Genomic DNA, 25,021 nt, shown 5'->3' on the forward strand with positions numbered 1-25,021 from the left:
TATACATATATATTTTTTAAATATATACGTATATATATGTAAAGATAAATTGTTGAAGTTACCGTGTTTATCCCCATGGATATACTGTAGACCGACTGGCTATAAATCTAATTCCCCATGAGTGTATCCACAATCTACTGATGCATAGATTGCTGCCTTATCCCCTGCTGTTTCTTTCCAATCCAGAATTGACCAGCTAAGAATCATGCACTAAGCAGTTGGAGGTTATTGATGGGAAAGCTCTCTGCATACTGCTGTCCGCCTCCATAAAACACAGGAATCCAGAGGAAAACAGCTTGATGGCTGGTAGTGAGTCACAAGTGATTTCTGTACTTGGAGAACACTGACCTTCCTGGAAACCGTTTTTTCATCATTGGATAGAAAGACAGGAAAACATGCTTTGCTGGAGCCCGCCTCAGCAGGAAACAGCAACATCTGACAACCTGAATGGGAATGTTTTTTGTTTTTTTTTGTAATTCTTTCATTTTCAAATTCTGGTTATTATAGTGAACAAAACAGGCAGGTTTTGACATGTTAGTTAATAGCTGTAGTTTACTGATTCATAAAAGGCTCATCCTCACATTTTTTATATAAATAATTTGAGAAAAGACTTCAGACATCTGATTTCTGTATTTTGGACACCAGCAGAACATTTTAAATATATATCTTTTTTATCTGCGACATACTATCTGAAATATCTGCAGGCATGTTTATAGTAGCTTCTCAGCATACATTTTTAAATGAATCCCACATGCATATTTTAAGCCCTTTTGGATATTTGAAATGCTCTACCTGAACATATTGTGAGGTAACTGTGTATTTTATTTACTTTATTTGCATGGCAGGTACTGTATATCATCCTATATTGTTCTCAGAACAGGCAGTGGAAAAAAAATGCTTCTTGACAGCAGCTCTAAAGCTCTGATTCCACTGCTAAACCATTAAACCTGTTCTGTCCCATCCAATATGGATGTCTATTGTTCACGCTGACTCAGGCACTGTAACATGAGCCTGCTTAAGTGTATGTGTGTATGTGTCAGTGTGTATTGACCAAACAGTGACTTCACCATTAAGGTAAGCCATACTGCTTCCTCGGCTGCTTAGCCCTGGAAGCTCCACTCCTTTCAATGGTGCTTACATTTCAAACACAAACAAGACTTCATGATGAATAGAGCTAACAATGCTGCTCTATCCATGCAAACAGAGAGTAAACCTCTTAAAAAAACTACAGGAAGTTATCATTATCATTATCTTTATCTTCTCATGATAAAAGAGAAGAACACGTCTATACACATAGGCCATGTTTAATTCTGTTTTTACTTTCACAAGCCACAGATGCAGAACAGAATCACCCGGGAAATATGTTGGAAATATGGTATTGATTGTATTTATATATAATATTGATATACCACAATATGGCAAATGCATACAAAAAAACTTTTAAACTGAAGCTGAGGTTCAATGGTCATTCTTGAAAACTTTCAAGTGCCTCCCAGAATGTAATCTCCATCTTTTCTTTTTCACATTCTTGATTGGATAGGTTTTTTTTTATTATAGAGGATGAGCGATGAGTGATTTAGTTGTGGGAATTGACCCTGGGGTGGAGAGTTCATTCATTCATTCATTCATTCATCTTCAACCGCTTATCCCGGGGTCGGGGTCGCGGGGGTGCTGGAGCCAGCTGACATCAGGAGTGAGGCAGGGTACACGCCAGTTTATCACAGGGCACATAGAGACGTACAGAGACAGACAACCATTCACACCTACGGTCAATTTTGGAGTCATCAATGAACCTCACACGCATGTGTTAGGTTCATTATGGGAGGAAACCGGAGTACCTGGAGGAAACCCACGCAGACACGGGGAGAACAGGCAAACTCCGCACAGAAAGGCCAGGATGCGAACCTGTAACCTTCTTGCTGTGAGGCGACAGTGCTAACCACTACACCACCGAAGTTTGGTTTAAATAATTTATTAAGTGTTGATGAACCTTGTCGTTAGCATTTGTGAGTATCAATATATTATATATAGTGACAGAGTCAGTAGGTGATCACACCTCATACACCAACAATACCTTATCATGCACCGGACTATGGAAGTGATAAAAGAACCTGCGTCACAGTATTGCTTATCCAAGAAACCTGATTTCCGAACACACAAGTGCTTCCTGCAATTTGAGGCATTTCCCATCAGCGCTCAGTCAAACTGTCTGCCCATACACTGGCAGATCACTTTTTATTGTTGGACAGCCTCCAACAATAAGCTCCACTGTGTGGAAATGAGCCACAGTGATGGTTTCTCGCCACATGTCTATGGTCAGCACATACAGGTGGAGGAAAAGTGTGGGAAAATTAACATTTATTTACCCAGTGACTTCCCTATCTGGAGATGCTGATGGGTCCTGTTGCCAACATACACACACACACACACACACACACACATACAGCCTTCTCACATTGGGCTGTGTAAAAAAACCTGTAGTTCTTACAGCAAAAAAAAAGGAAACAAACTTTTCCAGGTCAACGAATGTGCCTTTTTCCTCATTTAGTGTATCGGCATGTGTTTTGCTTTACATGTGTTTACGCGTGTTGTGTGTATGCATGTATACGGGTTGGGTGTGACAGTGGCTCATAAAATATTCACCTGTTCTTCTCATACATAATGCAGTAATGTCCCTGCACACAGAACCCATTGCCTACAAACAAGCAGAATTTGTCACTCCTGACTGTCGGCTTTCTCTCTTTTTAAAAAGACAATTTAAATGATTGATACATAAACATATTCAACTTCCACTCATGGCAGATGTGTCATTTGTCTTAAAAGAATAGTTGTGTTTTTTTGAAGTGGGGTTGTATGGAGTACTTTGTGTTACCCATAGTAGATGGTGGTTGACCCAGTTTGGAGAAGCAGACAGGAGTCCCGACACGGAAGCTAAGTAATGTACTGCTGTGAATGGGGGCAGCTACTAAAGGCATTATAGCCACTTAAAAAAGGACCGCCTGATCACCAGTTTAACACTATATTTTGAATATTTTCACAGCTCTACCTCACTGAACACAGGAGTTACTAGTAGTTGGTTATTATGTGACTTTGGTGTTTTAAAGGGTTAGGAACTAACAAAACCAACAAACTAACTGATCAAGGCAGTAGTAGACTAGTGACCTGCTAATATGTGTGGTAAAATTACCGTTTTCGTCAATGAAATCTGGTGGCTTTGACGAGAGCATAGGTAAAAACTTCAGTTCCCCACCCGTAAACTTTAACTAGGGCATTTCATGGCAAGGTAAAACAGTGTAAATATTCTGAAAATAGCATACACTTATAGTGATAGATATCTTTCAGGTGGCTAAAATGCATTAAGCTGCTGTCCCATCCACAGCAGTACATTGCTTAGCTTCCTTGTTTCAGTTCAATTCAATTCAATTTTATTTATAGTGCCAAATCATAACAAAGTTATCTCAAGTTACTTTACATATAGAGTAGGTAAAGACCACACCCTATGACTTATTCATAATTAACAGAGATCAAACAATTCCCCCATGAGCAGCAAGAAGTTGCACAATCGACAAAGACTGTTTGTCCTCATCTCCAAACTAAGGATGGGCCGACCGCCATCTACTGTAAGGAATACATGGTATTGAGTACCTCATACAAACCCCACTTAACAAAATCAAAACAATCCTTTAAGAACTCACTGCACCTCCCAACGACAGCTGTACAACCTCAAATGTGAACTTGTGGTGCTTATGTTTTCTCAGTTCCCAAATACTCCAGCAGCTTGTAGGTCTTTTTCTAAATACAAGCACATAAATACAGAACTTGAACAATAAAGATGGAACAGAAACTTCAGAGACAAAGGGCAATTTGGTGCATGCATTCATGCCTGTCCTCTTAGTAGCACTTAATACTCTGCAGTCAAGCAAACATTGGTCAATATAGCTTTTATTTCAGCAAATCATACATACACTGTAAAAAATGCATCTGTATCATAACCTTTAAGCACTATCGGAGCTGTGATGACAGTGTGTGATTGGTTAAGAGTGGCTACAGTGTCTGAGGTCATCAAAATGATTTGCATGTAATCTCACTCATGAAACAGCACACTTTAAAACTGAAATATTTCACAGTTCCTCAAGTGAATTGAAATTCCAAGCTAAAAGGAATGAAGGGAGCAAAAAAGAAAAAAAAACAACAACTATTGGATAGTTAGATGGCACTTTTCAGGTCTTAACATGGAATTTCAATAAATGATTGATTGAAAATGAAGCCCGAAGGCATGTTATTATTGGAAATGAACTCACTCAACTAATCCCAGGTCTGCATAATCAGCCACAGGAATTGTCAAGAATAAACTAATCTGGGATCACTTTCAGTTTTCAACCCTGACAGATATAAGTAGTTAGAGCAGACCGGGTATAAATCAAGTTTTTGTAACAAAGTAAACGCAAAATACTGTTAAAAGATAATGTTTTTTTTTATATAAAGCTGTCTAAACCAAAGCTTCCTCTAGCCAGTTTACTAATATATAAAACATTTTCAAATCCAGCAGAATCTAAGTGTTGTTATGCCTTAACTGCTAAGTATATCTGTGCTTCTCTACATTCTAGCTATATGTAACAAATCAAAAGATCTGAAATATGGCCTATGTGACACCATCGTAAGAGAGACCCAAAACACAAGCCATACCAAAACCCAAATAGTATCCAAGGTTGACAGTAAAGCCACTCTTATCTTATGCAGTGTAATGATGAGCTTAAGTCAGTCCAATAATGCATGCTTCTCACCCTATCACCACCATCTGTCCTTACCATTAAAAAGGCACACCATACCCTTTATCCCCCGCCTGACATTTTTCTACAGGTCTGCACGGCTCTGTGGTTCAAATCACATATCTGAAAATTTAAAACATCAACTTATTTCTGAGCTGTGAAGAGGTCGTCATGGACGCATTAAACAGTCAGTGAACTTTTTTTTTTAAAATCACAGACTTGTGGCTCAAGCAGTTTATAACTATGCAAGTGCAGTTTCATCTGTACACGCTTGAGGGATCCCCCCTCCTCAAGCTCCATTATGTTCTGAGTTCCACGAAGGGCCTCTGGTTCTACAGACTGAAACAACATCACGCAGTATTAGACATGCTAGGACAAATTTGTTTCATCTTGTGTATTCGTCCAACAATGGATTAGAAAAATAGATAATAATATTTCTCTCCCCCCTAACGCCACCGGCCAAGCAGTAATTTGTCTTTCCTTGTTGCTGAGCCTTTGAGATGATTTGACTTGATTTGTGTCTCTGTGAAAACAGCGAGCATGTCGGTTCTGATTGTTAACCAAAACACACTGTTTTTTTTTGTTGTTTTTTGCCTTAATTTTCCTAATGAAGCATGTCTAAGTCTTATCTTGTTTTTCCACAGTTACAGTCACAATTACAAATAAAGATTAAAGAAACCTAAAGAGTGCAATATTCTCTTATCTACATCATCAACATCCCACCTATACACAGGAACATTTGATAAGGAGTAAAAGGGGCGCAGGGAAAGAGGGAGGAAGAAGATGAAGGAATGAAGAGGGGGAAATCTCTTTAACATTGCACCTCAGGCGTCAATACACTCAGGCATCAGAGTGCTGTACAAGGACAAGACACACTAGAAGACATGGACTGTCCAATGAAGGGAGAGGTCTCTGCACACGTGACCAAATCCAAAGCAAAGGATTTCGTTGTTGATAAGTCCTTGTCATGTTCTCTGGTTGGCTGACAAACAAGTGAACAAGTGCCATTAACCAATCATATTTTTACTTAGAGAGGAAGAGAAATCATAAATGTTTGCCAGGAACATCATTGTTATTTTTTTTTTACTTATGAACAAACAATACACAGAGAGTAGTCCGTAGGCTGTTGGTACAATAAAGTATCTGCCTGGGGAGTCACCTAGAAACGTGCAGTTTGACCAAACAAACAGTTTTCTCTTTTTTCTTTTTTTTCTTTGAAATTACGACAGATATTCGTCGTTGTCATCGCCGTCATCCTCGTCTTCGTCGTCCTCATCGTCCATACCGGCCTGGTCGTTGAGGACAAAGGAATCTTCGTCATCATCGGTGAAGAGCGAGTCTCCGCTGCCGAGGTCTCCGGAAGACTCCAAAATCACTCCTAGAAACAGAGAATAAACCAAATCTTACAATTTAGGGATTCATTTTGAGGAAATACACCACGCTCAATATGAGACAGTTATTTTAGATTCGCATAAAGCAACCTAGCCAACCTTATGGTGAGGACCAAAAATGGAGTAGAAGTCACAGCGTCATTTTGTGTCATATCATTGACATACAACACCTGCGTGGTAAAATCGGATCTGCACTTGCTGAAAAGCTCAACAGCTGGCGCACTATTATAGAACATGGGGTTGATTCATTTGCTTCACTGAGGCAACCACTGTTGGCCTTGGGTTGGAATACATGTTATACAGAAAATAAAGATATTTTTACAGTATTGGACACAGCATTAATTTCTAGCGTTGTCTGCTGTAACCTTCCAACTTCACAGCCTCGGTTACCTTGCGTATGTGTCATACCCAATAGCTCCCATGGGATCAGAGATTGTGTCCCAGCCTTCATTTAATAGCCTTGGTTAGGACAAGGAAGTTACCCGGCCTAGAAATACTACAGTAGAACACAACACATAAACCCTTGGTTGAATAAACTAAACCCCGTTTAATCACAACTTGTCATTTTTAAACTACTTTTTTTTTAAACAAATAAGACATTTGTCAGTTAGTGAGCTTTAGAGGTGCTGGTTTGTTGATTTTGTTACCTTTGCAGAGAGCTAAGATAAACTAACCAGCTGCTGGTAGTAGCTTCAAACTGAATGGGCAGATATGAGAGTGGGATCAATCTTGTCAACTAACTCCTGGCAAGCAATGGAATAAGTCTATCTCCCAAAAATGTCATTCTATTCCATATTATGTTACAAAAACACTTCAGATTTCATGCAAAATACAAAAAAGAATTATCTATTGACCCAATTTTCCTCCATAATGGCTTAACTGCAAATCACGCTCTAACTCATTTGTCCTCGAAACATGACACCCTGTTCTCCTCAGAGTTTTGCTTACCGCAGTTCGCAGGGCCATGAGTGCGTGAGCTGGCCACTTCGTTGCCATAGCGATCCACACACCAGCACTGGCCACTGCTGCTGTGACACTGGTGGGACCTGTAGTAACCTTCCTCATCACAGGACGGCAGGTACTGACCTATGCATACAAGCGAAGACACAGACATGCACATTTTCGGTTAACGTATTAAGTTAACATGCTATATGTGTGTGTGTATTTGTGCTGTTGTGTGTGTGTCTCACCGAGCAGTTTCTTCCCCGCTTGCTTTTTGTTGATACTAGACAGCTCTGCTTTACAAGGGGAATCTGAAAAGGAGAGAGGAGGGACGCTGGTAACAAACTGCAGAAGTCTGCTTTTCTGGGAAGGCATCTGTTTGAGTGAACTTTGCTTTCCCTGTGTACTTTTTGCTTTCGTCGTGAATCGGGACGTTTGTCATCCTGCTGTGTATGCTTTTAAAAGGGCAGCTCCAATGACTCATCTGTAAATACAGTTTCTTTATGACTTAAGAAAAACTCATTTTCGCCCTTCGTCTCATACAATTGCATTCCAATGGAATGTATTGTGTTGTGTTGCATCCCATTGTATTATACAGAGTACATTCTGTACATACAAGATAGATATGCCAGTCTGATTGAATGGAAGGTTTCTATTATTTCCATGCTCTGTAGAAGTGAGTTGAATTGAAGAAAAGTTCAAGTTTATTCCGACTTTAGTGTTTTGGCCATGGTTTCTAACTGCTGAGATTGGGAAACAGCAGAATATGAAGGGCCAGTGAAGTGATCAGATTATCAGACAGGTTTTAAAGCAGCCAACAGTTAAGCCAAATGCCGGCTGCAGCAACGGTGAACTTACAAAATAGATAACGGAGACAGCAGAAGGGGAGGAAGAAGCCGACAAAGAAGATATGGATATCAGGCTTTATTGCAGCACTGTGTATCTGATAAGCCAGACTAAATAATGGCCAATATTTTTTCTTCTACTTCTTTTCAAAATAAGGGGTTTGGGTAACTTGTATGACTGTATGACTGTCTGCTCATGTTTCAAAACTATGAAAATAAGAAAGTATTGCTGTATGAAATCAGAGCTTCGCATGCAATGCCTTACATCACAAGATACAGAGACTTAAGCTGAATGACATCTGTGTTTGCATGTACAGTACTGTATATCCATGTGTGAAATGTATTTAAGGTGTTTGAATGTGAGTGAATGGAGATACCGTACCTGTGTACCTCTGGAAACATGTGCACCACTCAGAGCTGGTTATAACTTTGTCGGCGCGTGTATCACAGGACTTGAAGAACGCGTCAGAGCACGGCTCGTTCCTGTCCAAGTAGAGGCTCTTGATCTCTGACTGGTCCAGCTGGACGTCAAAGTTTGTGTCCAGCCGGGAGAACATCCAGCCCAGAGGGTCCTTACAAATAGGTGACGCCCCGACCTCAAACTCTGCGGGAAAATGGTAAAAAAAATTAGAAGCAGCCAGGTATCTTAGTCTAACAATGAGTGTGATAATGGATAAAGAAATGATATGTATATTCTTGTTTCTCTACTGTGTTAATGCCGCGGGACTCACTGTTTTTATCTGGCTTCTGGATCTTGACTCTCTTATGGTTGCCATTCTCATGCAGCACTCTGAACCAGTCTCTCAGACGACTCACCACCTCCTTCAGGTCCGACTCGCTGCACACTGAGAAACGATCACAATTATGATTAATGATGATTAAATGATGCTTTATTGTCCCCCTACTCCCTTGTGAAGATGAGAATCAAGGGTCAGCCACACAGGTTCCCTGAAACCTGGATTCATGGAAGACTTTCTAATTAAGGAGAATTGACTGCTTTTCCTACAGAGTATCCTAGATTGCAGTGTGCAGCTGTGTGTACAAAACTATGTACCTTTCTTCTCTGCGGAGCTCTGTTCAGGCTGAGAAGGGCAAGGGCACAAGCCAGAACATTTGACGGCGATCTTCTTTCCTGTGATGCATGCCTGGTAGTCTAACTTACACTGAGCAGGAGCAACAGAGACGGAGACAGATGGGACGAGACGAGACAGAAGAGGAAGTAAAATCAGGATGTGTGTCTCATCAAGAGGAAATAAAAAAAAAAGTGGTCTCTATTATGGGAGAGAGATTGCGTGTGTGTGGTGGTACCTTGGTGGAGTAGGAGTGGCTGTCAGTTCCACAAACTGGAGAGGGGTGAACCACAGGGCAGGGTTTGCACTTTGACCCCGGACTCTGGTACAAACTGGCATCTTTAAAACTAGAGAGGGAAAGACATACTAAAATCTGACTGTATGCATATGAATATATTTCAAATAATGTTTCATTTGACATAGTCCCCATCACAATGCCCTGTTTATCTCCCATGCTTTATCCAAACTCATATTTTCTAAGCATTTTATATCCATGATGTATTTTATTGTTCTTACATCAATTTCAGAGATGAGACAAGGATTAGGATCAATGTGCGATTATTCTCAGATTTTGCTGGCACTGCAGTGATAATTGTGTTGTTGATAAGAATGGGAAAGGAGGTCAGTATGGCGTTACTGTCCTCTGTCCAGTCTGCAGTGTCCCCGACAGACAGACAGACAGACAGACAGAAAGACACTAACACACACACACACAAAGCCCATTCATATCACTTGGCAGGACTTTGTGTCCGTTGTAAGGCAGTGCCAGTGCTGGGGTAATTGGACTTAACAGTAATGTCGCAACGGTCACAAGAGAGCCGGGCAACCGGCGGACCAGCTGGTAAAATAGAAAACCAGTCATCCCTCTGGTGTTGTTGCTTATTATGCTGCATGAATAAACAAACAGAAAAATATAAGCGAGGAGAGATAGAAGGAATAAAGAGATTTGATTTGCTCCTAATCCATCATTTGGGTTTAATTTCTGGCATGGAAACATCTGAATGAGAAGGACAGCTTTGAAATGTACAGTACATCGGTTTAAAAGAGTAAGTGGGTGTGTGTTTGGGTTCTTACCTAACTCTCCTCTGGCTGACACAAGTGGCAGTCTTATAATCCTCAGCCACACACACCTTGTGGCGACTGCATTTGATCTTAAGACACGGGTCTTTTGCTGGATCAAGGCCTTAAAAACACAAAACAGAGATACAGATTGAAAACTATTTTCTGTGTTAATCTATATGTGTGTGCAACCAAAACACAGCCTCAGTTTTTAAACAGCCTTCTACAAACACAAACAGAGAGATCTGCCAAGGTTACATTTTCTTTTTGTTCTTTAAAATCCTGAATCAACGATTCCTAGTTAAACCATCTACTTTATTTTCATTTTTACAAATATAGATATGTGTGTGTGTGTGTGTGTGTGTGTGTGTGTGTGTTAATTCTAGCCACGGTCTCTCCACCTAATGCCAATGTCTCTCTCATGCTGAGCTAACGATAATACCATTAGGTATACTTACGGCTAAAAACAGATGGAACTGGTTATAGAGGCTACTTCTGACCTTACATCAGCCTGCAATGACTCATGTGTGCTCTTATTGAGACTCTCAAACTGATCTGGTATCAGATCTATGAAAGGCCATAGCTGGCTGAGATCTGATTTTAGATCAGTGTCACAGACTGGGGGTGTGATCTTTGTTAGTAAAGACAAGCTAGCTGTTTCTGACTGCTCGTCAGCCTTCAGCATGGTACCTATGGTGCAGAATCTAAGGCCCCTAAACTGATCTCAGAACAGTTTTTGAATGACCTCTGCTTTAAAGAACCTTACTGTAATCCCTGAGCAGCTTTGGCAGATTATCCTGCCTCCATCCTCCAACGCAGCATCTAATGCTATTGTTTCCCTGACACATTTGTTTGGGTGTGTGTGTGTGTGTGTGTGTGTGTGTGTGTGTGTGTGTGTGTGTGTGTGTGTGTGTGTGTGTGTGTGTGTGTGTGTGTGTGTGTGTGTGTGTGTGTGTGCGTGTGTGTGCGTGTGTGTGTGCGCGCGTGTGCGCGCGTGCGCGTGAGAGTTTGTTTGAGGATAGAGTGATAAGTGAGAGTGGGTGTCTTCATTGTTTCCCTGAATGTGTGTACAAGCTTATCACTGTCTGTAATACAAAGGGCAATGAGATGATCAAAGAATAAAAATCATCCTGTTTGCTTTTTTCAAATTTTTATTTCTTTGCAGTAGATGTTAACTACATACATTAACTAGTTGATGTAATGAAAATAATAAAGCATAGCTTGGAAATAACACACATACCATCCTTTCCCTTCTGCTTCTAATCCTTGTAACACTGTCTACAGAGACACAATGTGTCACAGAGCCTCTTGGTCACAACATACAGTATTTCCAGCAACAAAATGTTTCTGAGTTAAGTTATCTAAGTAGCCATATAATAAGTGTGACTCAGTTGTGCAGCTCACTCTTGTAAAAAAGTCCAATATTTTTACTGAATATATTCTGTCCTAATTCTATGTTCTCCAATACACTTTCATATAATAAAATACCAAATATAAAGATTTGTTTTGCTCTAGAAGAGGGATGAATTATCTTTGTCCTTTCTAGTGTTTAGTGTTTCTTTCTTTCTTTTATCACAAAGCCAACTGCACAACCACTCAAGGCTCTCTTCTTCACACCCACCTTGATCAAAGGGCTTGGATGGAGTCCATGTTCCAGGCTCCTGAAACGGGTTAACAAATAAACAAAATCATACAAATGTTGTTTAAATGACATCTAGAGTAAATAATACATGACAATTACAAGACTATTAAGCTGTCATACAAACCTCCACTTCCTTTAGTAGAAAGCATTACAGAGAGAGAGAATAAGGAATTCATTTTAGGGTTTTCTTTGTGAGTGGAACCTTTGTATAATGAAATAAATGGATGGAAATCTAGGAAACAGACACTGACACACCATCATGTACAAACAAGTGGAGAATGCGCTTATTAAATCACGATAATGTTGATGTTATGACAGCAGCTCAACACATAAAAAGAAGCCTGTGGGTCTTTGCATGTGAGTTGTGTGTGTGTGTATGCATGTGCTATTTATAATGACCTTATTATCACCTCCTGGAATTCCATTTATATACCATATGTGGCATATACACTCATGATAGTGGGCTGACAATACATACCTAAACAAGCTGAACAGTTTAGAGCTGTGAAAGGAATATAAACCTTTTAGGGTTTGGTTTAGGTCATGCAAATGAAATTTGAAGTGGATTACAACTGACAGGCTTTTTTCTTTTAAATAACATATTGTTTAACTATTTGAAATTAAGGGAAGGCATTAGGCTTTCCCTGAAGTAAAATTTGGGCCATCTATATTTCGATAAGCCAGCAAAAAGTGCATTTTTTGTAATATGCATCTGATTGGCTAGAGTCATCATTTACATCAAAGAAAGCCTGTGTTTAAATGTTAACTTTTGAGTCCAAACTGATAGAAGACATATTCAGTGACTGCATCTAAATGTGCTGATTTCTCTTCTATCAGTCAGAATTCATTGATACTGGCACACCTTAAATCAAATTAGGTCCGATGGAACATTGGTTCCTCCACACTCTAATGGGCCTTTCAGACAAAACGCGTCAACGGAACTGCTGCACTCTCAAACTCAGTATTTTTCCAATGGCTTGCGCCACGCCACAATGGCTATTCGCTACACCAAACAAAGCCTGAGAGCAGTGCAGAACGTGCCTATCGCTGCACTCAAAGTTCAGCCGAACTTTGACCCCGAGACACTGGGACGAATTGCCAGGCATGGGGAAATGGGGCAGCTAGCCCAGACCGTTTTGTATACATCCATGGCCCAGACGAAGCTGATAGTGTGTGTATCTGAGTTCCCCAAACTGTACAATACAAATGTATCAAGACGCATTCCCTCCTTGCTGCTCTTCTTCTCACTAGCAGGGCTAGTGCTAGTGTATACTTCTTAGGAAGGGAGTTGATGCATCTTTGTTGCTGGCAACAACAAAATAGTCCCGCTAGAAGTTTTGAAGACCCCGCCCATTTTGCTTTGTCCTCCGCAACTTGAACATCCTAGGAGACTTGTGGTAAACCCAGAGGCGGGCGAAGCTCAAACCACGTTTAGTCTGAAAGGCTCATAATATTTGCAACATTGAACTTAAAGAATGGATAAGATACACATTTAATCAATAGCTGAATTGTGACCACTCTGGAAAAATACAGACAATTCCTGGGAATATGTGATACTTACACTATGGAGTAGAGCAGAATACTTAAAAAACATTTTTTTTCTCATTTTAAAGAAACTGCTGTATAACAAGAAAAAAAACTAAAAAGTGTCAAACATATCAACATTTATTACCAACACACAAAGTGCTAAGCTCTTTTCCAAAGATTTTTGAAAGCAAGTTGTTTTTTAAACCTTCCTAGATACAGTCAAATGGTTCAATCGTCTAAATAATGACTGAAGGATGTGAGTAATGTGTCTGCGTTTAATAGAAAGATAAGTAGGAGACACACCCAGGGGGTGCTGGCTCATGATGCAAATGTAAAATTAGCTTGACAAATAGTGAGCTGTGCGGCTTTTTACTCAATCTAAGTTCTGCGATCTCATTCTCTGGTTTACCTCTCTCGGCCATCATTCATACCCCACACTGCACTGTGTGTTTGTGTGACTCATTCAAATCTATATGCCAGAACAAAAAGGAAGGGAGGGAAATAGTAGAAAAAAATAATATCTTATCTGAATAGATCCCAGCAGAGCGGATACCAGAGTTCTATCCACCCAATTGAAGCCCTGTGTTGTACGTTTGCACAATTCAATGTTCATCAAATCATCAAATCAAATTTCCCTCAAAAGGAGGTTTTAAATTAAATTAAAGGGGACATATTATGCTCATTTTCAGATTCATACTTGTATTTTGGGTTTCAACTAGAACATGTTTACATGCTTTAAGGTTATGAATATTTATCTGGATATACCTGTATTCAACATCTGCCTGAAATGCCCAATTTAGCGCCTGTCTCTTTAAACCCACCTCCCGAAAAAGCCCAGTCTGCTCTGATTGACTTGTGAGAACGATATAATGCACTTTATAAATATGATAAAATATGATATGGTATAATCTAATTATGCCTGCATGTGACATAGAAAGTTTAGTCAAATCTGAATGGCTTATTGAATCCCATGTTTTATGATCCAGTCATCTCACAAAAACTGAATGGGTTGTCTTATTCCATAGTTTGTGGGTTAATAGGCACCCCAGACACCAAAATGAATTGGTACAAGCACTGAAAAGGTGAGTTTTTCATGATATGTCCCCTTTAAATAGTGAAATTCAGTGAGTGAGAGCTCTGTCTTAATGCTCTTTTTTTAGCCTTCAGTTTTCATTTTTCAGCAGTAACTACAGAGATGGGTGGTATAAAGATCAGAAGTGAGCAGACTTTTGAATCAGCCACGGCACAGGGAGGCCATAGCAACATCACTCATTAATCAATGATGATGCAGTAAAACCGGCTTAAGAAAGGGCCCTACAACATACCCTTTGTTTCACCTTTGTAAATCAATTTACATTCTTTAACTAGCAAACACAATTATATTTTATTAAAACGCAATGCAGTGGCAGCTGCAGTTGTACTGGAGTAGTAATGGCAAGTTCAACATTTCAGTACCTGCAGGGCAAAAAGGGAGTGTAGGAGTTTTTGTAGGTTAAAGGGTGAGTGACTGATGAGTCTGTAAGTATTATTATTATTTATTATTTTAAATGCAGTACTACAGTATACTGTATCACTTCAGATTGCAATTGGTATAAATGTTGGAGGAACACATTTTCAGCCTGTAAAGTGTTCCCCAGGTTTTTTGGCTTGACAAGTTAGCAACACATAATGTAAGAAAGGTTCAGTGTTGAAATGTGGTGGTATAGAGTAGGTATATTCCTGCAGTACTTCACTGCAGTTTTGCAAATGTAATAGATTGTCTTGTTCTTGTATGCTTTGTCCGCTTGTTTGTGACATGCAGTTTCAATAATGTATGTTTCCTGTATTGTCACCCATGGAGGAAATGGCAGTGACAGAGATGCTGACCTGATTTTTTTTAACTGTAGTCTTTTTTCTTTGAGAATATCAGTGCAATTTAATATGCACAATCTATACACATCAATGTAATGAATAAATTGTTACACCTCTACACAGCACTAAGGAGCTGAATGTAGATATCCATGTGTCTGTCTGTATGTACTGCATGTATTTCCAAAAACCCTTGTACTTTACCTATCTTTGCCACAAGATCCCATTATTTTTCAAAATGCAGGAAGTCTTCCTCAGTCTCACCTCCTAGCAGTCTATAAGGTCGGGGTCAACTCTTGCTTTTTCTCAGCTCTAATTAAGTTCTTCCTCGCGTCCTACATTGCTGGCCCTTTCTGACTGCCTGCATTTTCACGACGGACTCTTCATTACTCATTGTATCACTTCTCCCTCTCCACCTTCCATTTCTATAGGTTCATTTTGCAATGTGAGAAAATTCAACAATGGCTCTGTCTGACTTTAGAGTGACACATTGTAAGTAAAGAGCAAAGATAATGATAAATAGAGCTACTTTTATTTTTGTTCCCCTCTACCACTGCAGACCAATGAGACTGAATAATGAGAACATTGCATTATGGGGGCAAGATCCTCTAGACCAGTCAAGACAACAAAAGTGCTTGCGGTCAGATTCCTTAATGGAATCAACAGACGCATGCACATCCACACACGTACATGGTTCTATACACAGATAAACACTAGTGCCAGGATCTCTCAGCATTACAAAACATCAAATAACGATGAATGCACCTCACTGCACATGCAACCAGCCGCCCACTTTCCAAAAAAAACCCTAAATTCAACAATAGGTCTAATGGCCTCCTGAGTGTACGCTAAAAATAACAACTTTTCAATCTATCTCTCCATCTCTTTCCACCTCTGTTCTTCTCTCTCCCTTGCAGTTATAACGGCCTATTTTTCCCTTATGTGAAAACACACACACACACACACACAGAACAGTGTGTATTCTGTTGGCTAACATTGTAATTTACTTGCGTGCATACTGATACTACAATATAAATAGGTCTATAGATAGTAATTTGTTGCCTGTGCCAGCATATACTTTAAATTTGAATTGATTGTTTTTGGTCTATTAAAATATGAGACAAAACAAAAAAAGAAAAGAAAACTAAAACTTAGTACACAGAACATATAGCCTTACATAGCTTATACTGATGTAAATCTACTACGGACACTTTCACAGATCACCCCTACTACTTGTGTCTTAATGGCACCTTTCCTGGTTCCTTGCTGCCTCCCCCTAGCCCCCTAACATCCAACAGGAGAAATATGGGCATGTTTTCACTGTACTGGCTCTGCTTGTCTTGCTCAAGCTTGTCACATGCATGCACACAAAAACACACGAATACACACTGAGGTGCTTTGAAGTGAAAAAGGCCTCAAGCTCTGTACCTTCCCTACATCATTCACCCTCCGCAACACAAACACCACAGGACAGAAACGCACAGAAAAAAAACACAAAGAGAGAAAAGAGGGGGGGGGGGGGGGGGTTGCAAAGGTGTATTCTGCTCTAATGACGCTTTTCTAAACAATTGACTCCTATGCTACACAATTGAACGTCATGCTTTTCATCACACATCCCTTCACGCATTTTTCCTTTAATTGTTAAACCTATCTTCTTCTTCCTCAGCTTATCTTTTTACTTCGTGGCAGTGCTGTAACCTCGCCAAGGGCTAGTAATCAGAGCAGAATGTCTAAAAAAACTTGAGATGTGCAGCAAATAAAGCCCCAGGCTTCTCCAGCCATCCTAACAGGACGTACAGTAAATCAGTGGCCAAGATCCTATCTAGTGCACTTAGCAGGAGACCCACTTATGGCTCTTGCTGAAAGATGAAAGCGAAAGTACAAAGTACATGCCTAACATGTAGAATTTAAATCACAGCAGAGCAAAGTTTGGCATCAGTCCATGAGATTAAAAAAGTAGGTGTATTGATGGTACTCCTGCATTTATGAGAAAAAGAAGAAATGTATAATCTGATTAATTACCAACTGTAAAGAGTTTAGTCCCAGGCTAAGGTATCCAAACTACTAGCATGATAATCACATATTCGATTGGTCTTGTAATCAGTAGGGCTTTTGAGTAACAAAATTGGGTTAACCAGCTGTTAGTAAATCCAAGTACTTCTTTAGATAGCTACTACCTAGTTTTAATAGTGATTTAACAACAAAACTGCACCATTAAAACGTAAGGAATATCTTAGCTAGTGAAGACTGTGGTACCTATCACAATGTTTGGATAGGAAACGCTGGATATACTCTCATCTTATTCCTTTAAAATGTATGCTTCATTAATAACAAGATCTAATTTACCAGTTGGGCCACAGATGCCACACACACAAATGACACTACCCAGCACTAGCAGGTAGTCCGACTGGTGCCGAGTTTTGATTTGGTTTATGAAAGGTGCTAGTAAAACAACACAGTGCGTAAAATAAGCACAGGTGAAATGACAGACAGGTCGGACAGCCGTATTTAACAATATACCTAAAAATGTTACAGATGCAGCTTAAAATGACAACAGAAATAAACAAGTCTGCCGATTTTTAAATATATCTGCAATGTAAATCAACCGGCAGTTATCAACCAGGAAGTGATTTGTTGTAAGCGCTACCTCACATGATGATTCGGTCTATAGCCATGTGTAGATCTGTTGCTAGGATACATCTGTAGCTCTGTACACTCGCAAGCAATTATTTCCATTAAACTTGGTGGATGGGTTGGAAGAAAGAACCAACTAAGTATTAGAGTGGATCCAAATAAGGGGGCTGATAAACAAATTGTTCTTCTCTTTTGTTAACATTGCGAGATGGGGCATGGCCTTATGGTATGGTATATACATACATGCATAAATATTTTTCAGGGTTTGTAGTATTCATACAATCTACAGTGAAAGGGAAATATCTGAAGTGACATTATTTAGGGATTTTGGTTATTGGCATAATGTCATGTAATTTAAGCTACATATGTTGTTTTTGTAAGATGTACTTGAAAAAACTTCCCAGTTTTCATTATTAATAATAAACAGCCTTTCAAGCGTCATGTCAATTGTGGTAATCATATTCAGTTACTGTTTTAACACAAACTAATGAACTTTGTCAGTGATTCAGTTAGCTACCAGCAGTTAGGGTAAACATTTTTTTTTTAATTTTAGTTAACATATTTAACTAGGGGGTAACATTAAGATTAAAACTATTTTAAAAAATGAGACCTAGGCTTACTTGATACAATTTCTATGTAAGAGCTAGTTTGTGTGGTGCAACCTGTTTTAATATAGTGTTGGGTACATCATCACTTAAGAAACGTATACATTCTAACTAGGCTATGTTTGAGCCTACAAGGAGCAGGTGCAACCAGCTCCAGTTATTAGAAAGGTCATTTTTTTAAAGAGTGTAAAATTAAGCAGGCTCATCTTTCCACTTCCTGATATATATAGGCTGTATCTCAAAAGAACAATTTGCAGAATTTATATGTTTAGTATATATACCATCTATTGCAAAAATATGTAATAACACAAGACTTTGTCAACATATTCCTACAGGGTTTATGACCTCTGTATCACTGCATCTTTAGTTATTCAGTTGAATCTCTTTTAATTCCATTGAGAAATAATGCAAAAACACACAGTGATACACACGATCTGGGACACAGCACTAAAACAGGAAATGGCAGGCATGCACATGTATACAGAGCACATAATGCTTTTGTGCGCCACCTCTATCTCTAATGCCTGAGCCTCAAGGTTAAAACACAGTTGTGAATGCACACAGAGCCTCCAGTCCACTGTCCTGTTCACTCGCATTACTTTTTTTCTTCTCTCAGGTATCTTTCGATCTATCTTTCTGTTTTTTTCATTCTGTTCTGAATAGGTGAATGATCCTCTCATTGCCACTGGGAGTATTTATAGGCCTTTGGTTGTATTAACACAATCACTAAGCTCGCACGCACGCGCACACACACACACACACACACACACACACACACACACACACACACACACACACACACACACACACACACACACACACACACACACACACACACACACACACACACACACACACACACACACACACACACACACACACACAATTCTCAAAGAGTTCCAATCATCTGAAATAGCACAGCACATGGCCGTTCACATTGACTCTCTAGCATTTGGTCCTGACACCCTATTTGAATAATCCAAATCCTGCTCAATAGTTGGACCTGAGGTGAGTCACATGGGTCCACCTGAGCCGCTGGGTTCACATGCTTAATTGTGACAGGCAGAGAAAGTGAGATATAATAGAGCATGTTACAAGTTACATATAAAACATGTACCTTCCCTTATCTTTGGTAATAAAACTTGCTTGCTCTCTCTCTCTCTCTCTCTCTCTCTCTCTCTCTCTCTCTCTCTCTCTCTCTCTCTCTCTCTCTCTCTCTCTCTCTCTCTCTCTCTCTCTCTCTCTCTCTCTCTCTCTCTCTCTCTCTCTCTCTCTCTCTCTGACATCAAATATATCAAGGACTCTATTTCAGAGAAAAATCATCCATTAATGTGTGCAGCATGGTAGTAACCCACTCATTACAGCTAGTGTTCATGAAAAGTGTATTTTCCCTTGTGCATTATATTAACACTGTTGGTTTTGCAGTATTGCTCCTAAACAAATAGCATGTCTTTCATCATTTACATGTGTGTGCATATTATACATGTATATGCTTGAGAGAGAGAGAGATAGAGAGAGAGAGAGAGAGAGAGAGAGAGAGAGAGAGAGAGAGAGCAAGTGCAAGCATGTACAAATCACTGCTGCTTGTGTGAACCCATTAGCTGTAATCTGTGGTTGGAGGCAAGATATCCTTCTAACAAATACACTCCACCTGAAACCTACATGACATTCTTATACTGAAAGACTTAGTAACACTTTCAGACCACATCTGTACGGCATGTTGGTAAGGACTCAGAGCTAAATTTCTCCATGCATAAGTTATCATTGTACATGTTATAAAAGTGTAAATACATATTGATACGTCTATACTTCATCATAACATTTCATTCTTGCGGATTAGTAAAGTGTAATGCATGTTCATGCATTTAAAAGAATCTGTGCCGCATCATAAGTGATTAAGATATAAGATGTCAAAATGAAGAGAATCACACAAGTACAGTATAGCATTATAGCAGAATGTGAATCCTTACTACAGCTGATTGTTAGTAGTCATAATGTATTATAGGCCCATTAGTCAACATCTAGTATAACTATTCAAGAGCATCCGTAAGATCGTAAAAAAAAATATGTATAAATCACTAAAAGTCACATCTATAATGTTTTATGATACAGAGCATCATTAAGCAGTGCTGTAATTCACTACGAATGTCCTCATAATGGTCTTCATAGAAAGTGTTACTCAACAATTTTATTTTTACACTGAATTTCTGCACATTTTTCTGTTATTTGTGAAATGCATTCCCAAATACAAGTAGTGATTTTGATAGTGTCTTTTATCTGTAATCTACAGCTAAAAACATAACTCAATGAAGTGTATAAAGCCTAATGTAAAGGTCTCACTACTGTGAAAATAAGCATATTTCTTCATGCGTGACAGTAGAAAGCATGAATTCTTTGCAGTGACCCTTAGCACAGGCATATGTCGATAACTGTTACAAATTAATGCTATAAATGATATTATTATTATTATTATTATTATTATCATTATTATTATTATTATTATTTTCATTAGGGCTACTCCAAACACAGCTCAATGCTCCATCCAGTTTGAACTAATACTCCAGTCACTCTGTATTTGAAATATGAAAGATGAACACACTGAATGAACACACTGGATAACGTTTTGTATTGAGGCACACCTGCGGGAAACCCCATGGGGGGGCACTTCGATGTACCCTTTATCAGAAAGTACATCCAAGCCTCACTGCTGCGGACTCCCTCCCTCACGTACCTGCCCGTAATTAGGCTCCTTTTCGGAGACTCTATGGTGCCTCTTGGATGGCTAGGCTATGGGCATGAGCAAGATGTGTTTCGCAGAGGCCTTGGCTATCTCTGCTAAGCAGGTACTGCTATCGTGACACGCTCACAGGCAATACAATCATCCCAATGTCGGTCGTGTAAATGTACCGTCTAGGCGGTGCGGTTGGACGGACGTGTGACAAATAAACAACCCGTGATACAACGAGAAACGAGGAGCGCATGATCACAAACCAATGAGGGTGGTTATGGATGAAAAAAAAAAAGGGGGGGGGGGTCTAAATGAGATAACGAAGGGGGAAACGGCGTTAATAACACAAGCAAAGAAAAAATAACTCACATCTCTGAATTTGTCCCATCTCCCGGCGAGCCACTTATCATCCAAAAAATTACCGCTGTCGGAGCGAGCGGAGACGCGTCCGAGGGCGACGGCGCACACACACAGCAAGGCGACGCTCAGCATCTGCGGACACACAGCAACAACAACAGCACGGAGAGAGAGGACATCGAATCAGGCTGGAGGACAGACAGAAATCGCGTTGTAAAAACAGAGGCAGTTCAATCCGCATTACATCGGCGATTTACACTGACCGTCCACACTAAATACAATGATGTGGAGACTCCTACCTTGATCGCATCAGCTGCTATCCAGACTGTATGTGCTCGGTGCCGTATTCTGTCACTAGTAATAACAGCCCTCTCCTCCCTCTCTCTCTCTCTCTCTGCCTAGCTCTCGCACCGGCTGTCTGTGCGCAGCAGAAAACGGGAACGCGCATGGCACCGTGCGCAGGCCCTGCGCTCTGTCCCTCTTTTCTGTTTTTTTCTCTCTGCCTCTCCTCAGTGCGGGGGAAACAGTCACGGTGGTTCATCGTGGGCTGTTATCAGGCCAAAAGTGTCTTCCACTGATTATTGATTACCTCTTGTGAAAAATACAATGTTAGCATGATAATTGGATCATATCAGGCCAAAAAATAGAAGGTTGTAGGAATATTTGCACCTATGACGTGTAAAAAACAACAACAAACAAAACAAACAAAATAACAACCATACTGTAAGATTAGTATTAGCCGAGAGACTGTTAAAAAAATACAAATAGATGTATAGATCCTTCTCCCATGTTTCTTCTCTGTTACATCCATCACAAGAGGGCCGCTCAGGCTTGTTTGTACATTAGTGACTCATGAGAGAGTTACCCTCACATTCCTGGCAGAGATCAGGTCAGAACTGTAAACCGATGCTACAAGATAACACTGTCTTCATAAGAAACGGGCCACTCCAGATGATTTGTGGAGGTGGGTGGAACCCCCCATCTGTCAGTGTACTCTTTTCTAGGGCATTTTACAAAGCCTCCAAACGTTCTTCCTCAGAGCGGTTATGATTAAAGGTGTTTGAAAGAGGGAAAATGTGTTGTTGGTGCACTTGTTTTAGGCTACAACAGGATACCACAGCGACCGCTGCAGCTTCGTCACGTATACAGATAGACACAGAGATGGGTGACAAATGAAAGGTGCTGAGCCACCACCAGCCACAAAATCAGCTCTAATATGCTTTGGTTTACATTCTATACGTTTCTGAACTCTACTGGAGGAATGAATACTATTCTTCCAAAATATTCTCTCAAACATTCTAGTTGAGCAAAGAAAAGGGATGGAAGAGAACACAGTGGAAATAAGAGAGCAAAAGTCTTGTGAAGATGGAGAGGGTGAGCAAGCAAGAGAGTATTAATATCACTTCCAGGCTCTTCACAGTGAAGCCTGATGGTCAGGAGGGTCATGGCATTATTATGCACTGTTGCTGTAGAAACCAACCTTGACCTCACGTCTTCATCTTCATAAGATACTGTGGGGGAAAAAAGTATGTGTGTGGGCATGTGGAAAAGATGACAGGGGTGCAGCTATTTGAAAGTCAAATTAGAACTTTAAAGCATGCATGACTGCATCAGAGAAACACGTGAGAGGGTATCATGGGGCTCGTGCAACTGAAATGCTCAATGGTACAACTGCATAAACACACGTACAGACAGGTAAAAAAAATGTTTTGATGTGAGTTATGCGTTCATTCCAACAGGAAGTGTGCAACATGTAAACAGGAAAGTGGTGGTAGGGATGTATTGTTGTTGATACCGCTGTTCTTTGATGCATGCTTTGTTCTCTCAGATCAACACAATGGGGTCTACTTTCGGTTATGACAAGATAGTTGTGAAGATGGCAATGTGCAGGACTGTGGAAGACACGGCCATTCTGTTATGGCTTCCTGTTGGCTTGTGCTTTATGACATTTGTGCAGATGGAAGCGGTAAAAGATGTGTGTATGTGTGTGTGTGTTTGGGTGTGGGTGTGTGCGTGTGTGTCTTCCAGCCCAGGGGTTCATACATTATTCAGTCTCAGACATTAAAGATGTAGATGTGGTCAGAGACATATGCAGGAGACTGCACAGACACACAGACACGCCTAGACACATTCACACACGCTCGCACATACACACATCAGCACACACACACGCACGCACGCACGCACGCACGCACGCACAAGCACACACACACACACACACACACACACACACACACACACACACACACACACACACACACACACACACACACACACACACACACACACACACACACACACACACACACACACACACACACACACACACACACACACACACACACACACACACACACACACACACACACTGTTGTTGGTTAAAGAAACTCTTTATAGATTTTTAATCTACTGTAATTTGATTTTCCTTTTTTTCTCTCCTGTGAGTAAATATAAGATCACACATTGTTGACTCAATCTCCACACAAGCAGCAAGAAAGACAATATGTGAAAGTAGAGGTGGAGAAAAATAGGACAAAAACTGTTTGTGTGTGTGTGTGTGTGTGTGTGTGTATGTACTTGGACGGGAGAGGCATGAAAAGTGTCTCAAGGAGCTGAGATTTCACAGCCCAGTGACTCTGTCACTGTGCACCTGCTCACTGAGACGGTGGGAGGGAGGAAATGAGAGGAACGAGAGAGGTTAGGTGAGGAGGTTTGAGGTAAAAGGGAGTTGAAAATCCATCAAGAGAGAATTAGGGTGAGCGTACCAAAGGAATTTATTCAGTAGAATTTAAAAAACTGCACAGAAAAGCAATTCCGGTCCTCATCATCCCAGTTTACTGTGAGGGTGCCACCTTACCAGACAATAGCATATTATAATATATGACCAAAAGTATGTGGACACCCAAACATAAAACCTTTATGGGATTGTTGAGGTTGGATATGGATGGTGAACAATTCCGTCTCCTAATACATGACTTTCCAAATGTAAACTGCATTCTCATTCACATTGCGACAGGCGTGCATTGCAGATTTTGAACACATGGTTAACGTTGTGAATTAAAAATTACGTCATGGTAAGGTTTAGAAAAAGAAAATCACAATTTAGGTTAAAATAAATAAAAACATTTTTCACGTAACCTAAATTATATAGGGATATGGGAAAAATAACAGCCTAACATCTGGGGCCACTCTACATCCGGTATCCTGCCACCAGCCTTGGTTTCTGATTGGTTGATAAGTGGATCAGGCTTCCTGTGCATGTTTTATTGTTAGTGGAGGCTATTGAGCCTGGAAAGCACACTAGTTTTTGACTGTTGCTTTGCTGATGTTATATTTCTTTGTGAAGAACCCTTTAGTGTACAGAAAAACAAAAAAACATGGATTATGGAGTTTTACTGAAGCACCCGTCAACTATATGCTTGGACTCTTATAGCTTAAGTGGGCAGTGACAGGACAAAGACGGAGCCACACTTACATGACACAAGGATTTCTTTATGAACCTCACTCACCTTGTGCACGGATACACTGTAATGGTGAAACAGAGAAAAGGACCGTTTTTTGGGTGCAGTATAACATTACAAAAAGACATAGGACAATTGGTGGG

At 40.1% G+C, this 25,021-nt stretch overlaps 1 protein-coding gene across 1 annotated transcript; it reads right to left on the reverse strand.

Annotated features, from left to right (window-relative positions):
* Positions 1–3,924: 3,924 nt before the first annotated feature.
* spock3 (SPARC (osteonectin), cwcv and kazal like domains proteoglycan 3) lies at positions 3,925–21,836 on the reverse strand. The gene is made up of 11 exons (XM_083929381.1): positions 21,717–21,836; positions 21,430–21,552; positions 11,698–11,737; positions 10,092–10,200; positions 9,256–9,364; positions 9,002–9,110; positions 8,679–8,792; positions 8,330–8,551; positions 7,351–7,413; positions 7,109–7,246; positions 3,925–6,147 (listed from the first exon to the last, which is right to left on the reverse strand). Exons 2-11 carry the CDS (start codon positions 21,550–21,552, stop codon positions 5,990–5,992), a joined length of 1,185 nt encoding a protein of 394 aa, XP_083785507.1. The 5' UTR covers positions 21,717–21,836; the 3' UTR covers positions 3,925–5,989.
* Positions 21,837–25,021: the final 3,185 nt, after the last annotated feature.

This window comes from Echiichthys vipera (genome assembly GCF_963691815.1).
Source record: "Echiichthys vipera genome assembly, chromosome: 2".
Lineage (NCBI taxonomy): Eukaryota > Metazoa > Chordata > Actinopteri > Perciformes > Trachinidae > Echiichthys > Echiichthys vipera.

Excerpts from the sequence above, each read along its gene's own strand:
- spock3 (XM_083929381.1), bottom strand. The coding sequence starts at position 21,552 with ATGCTGAGCGTCGCCTTGCTGTGTGTGTGCGCCGTCGCCCTCGGACGC. Across the intron at positions 8,552-8,678 it reads CCAGAAGCCAGATAAAAACA|AGTTTGAGGTCGGGGCGTCA; the intron begins GTGAGTCCCGCG and ends ATTTTCCCGCAG. Across the intron at positions 7,414-8,329 it reads ATGTTTCCAGAGGTACACAG|ATTCCCCTTGTAAAGCAGAG; the intron begins GTACGGTATCTC and ends TCTCCTTTTCAG.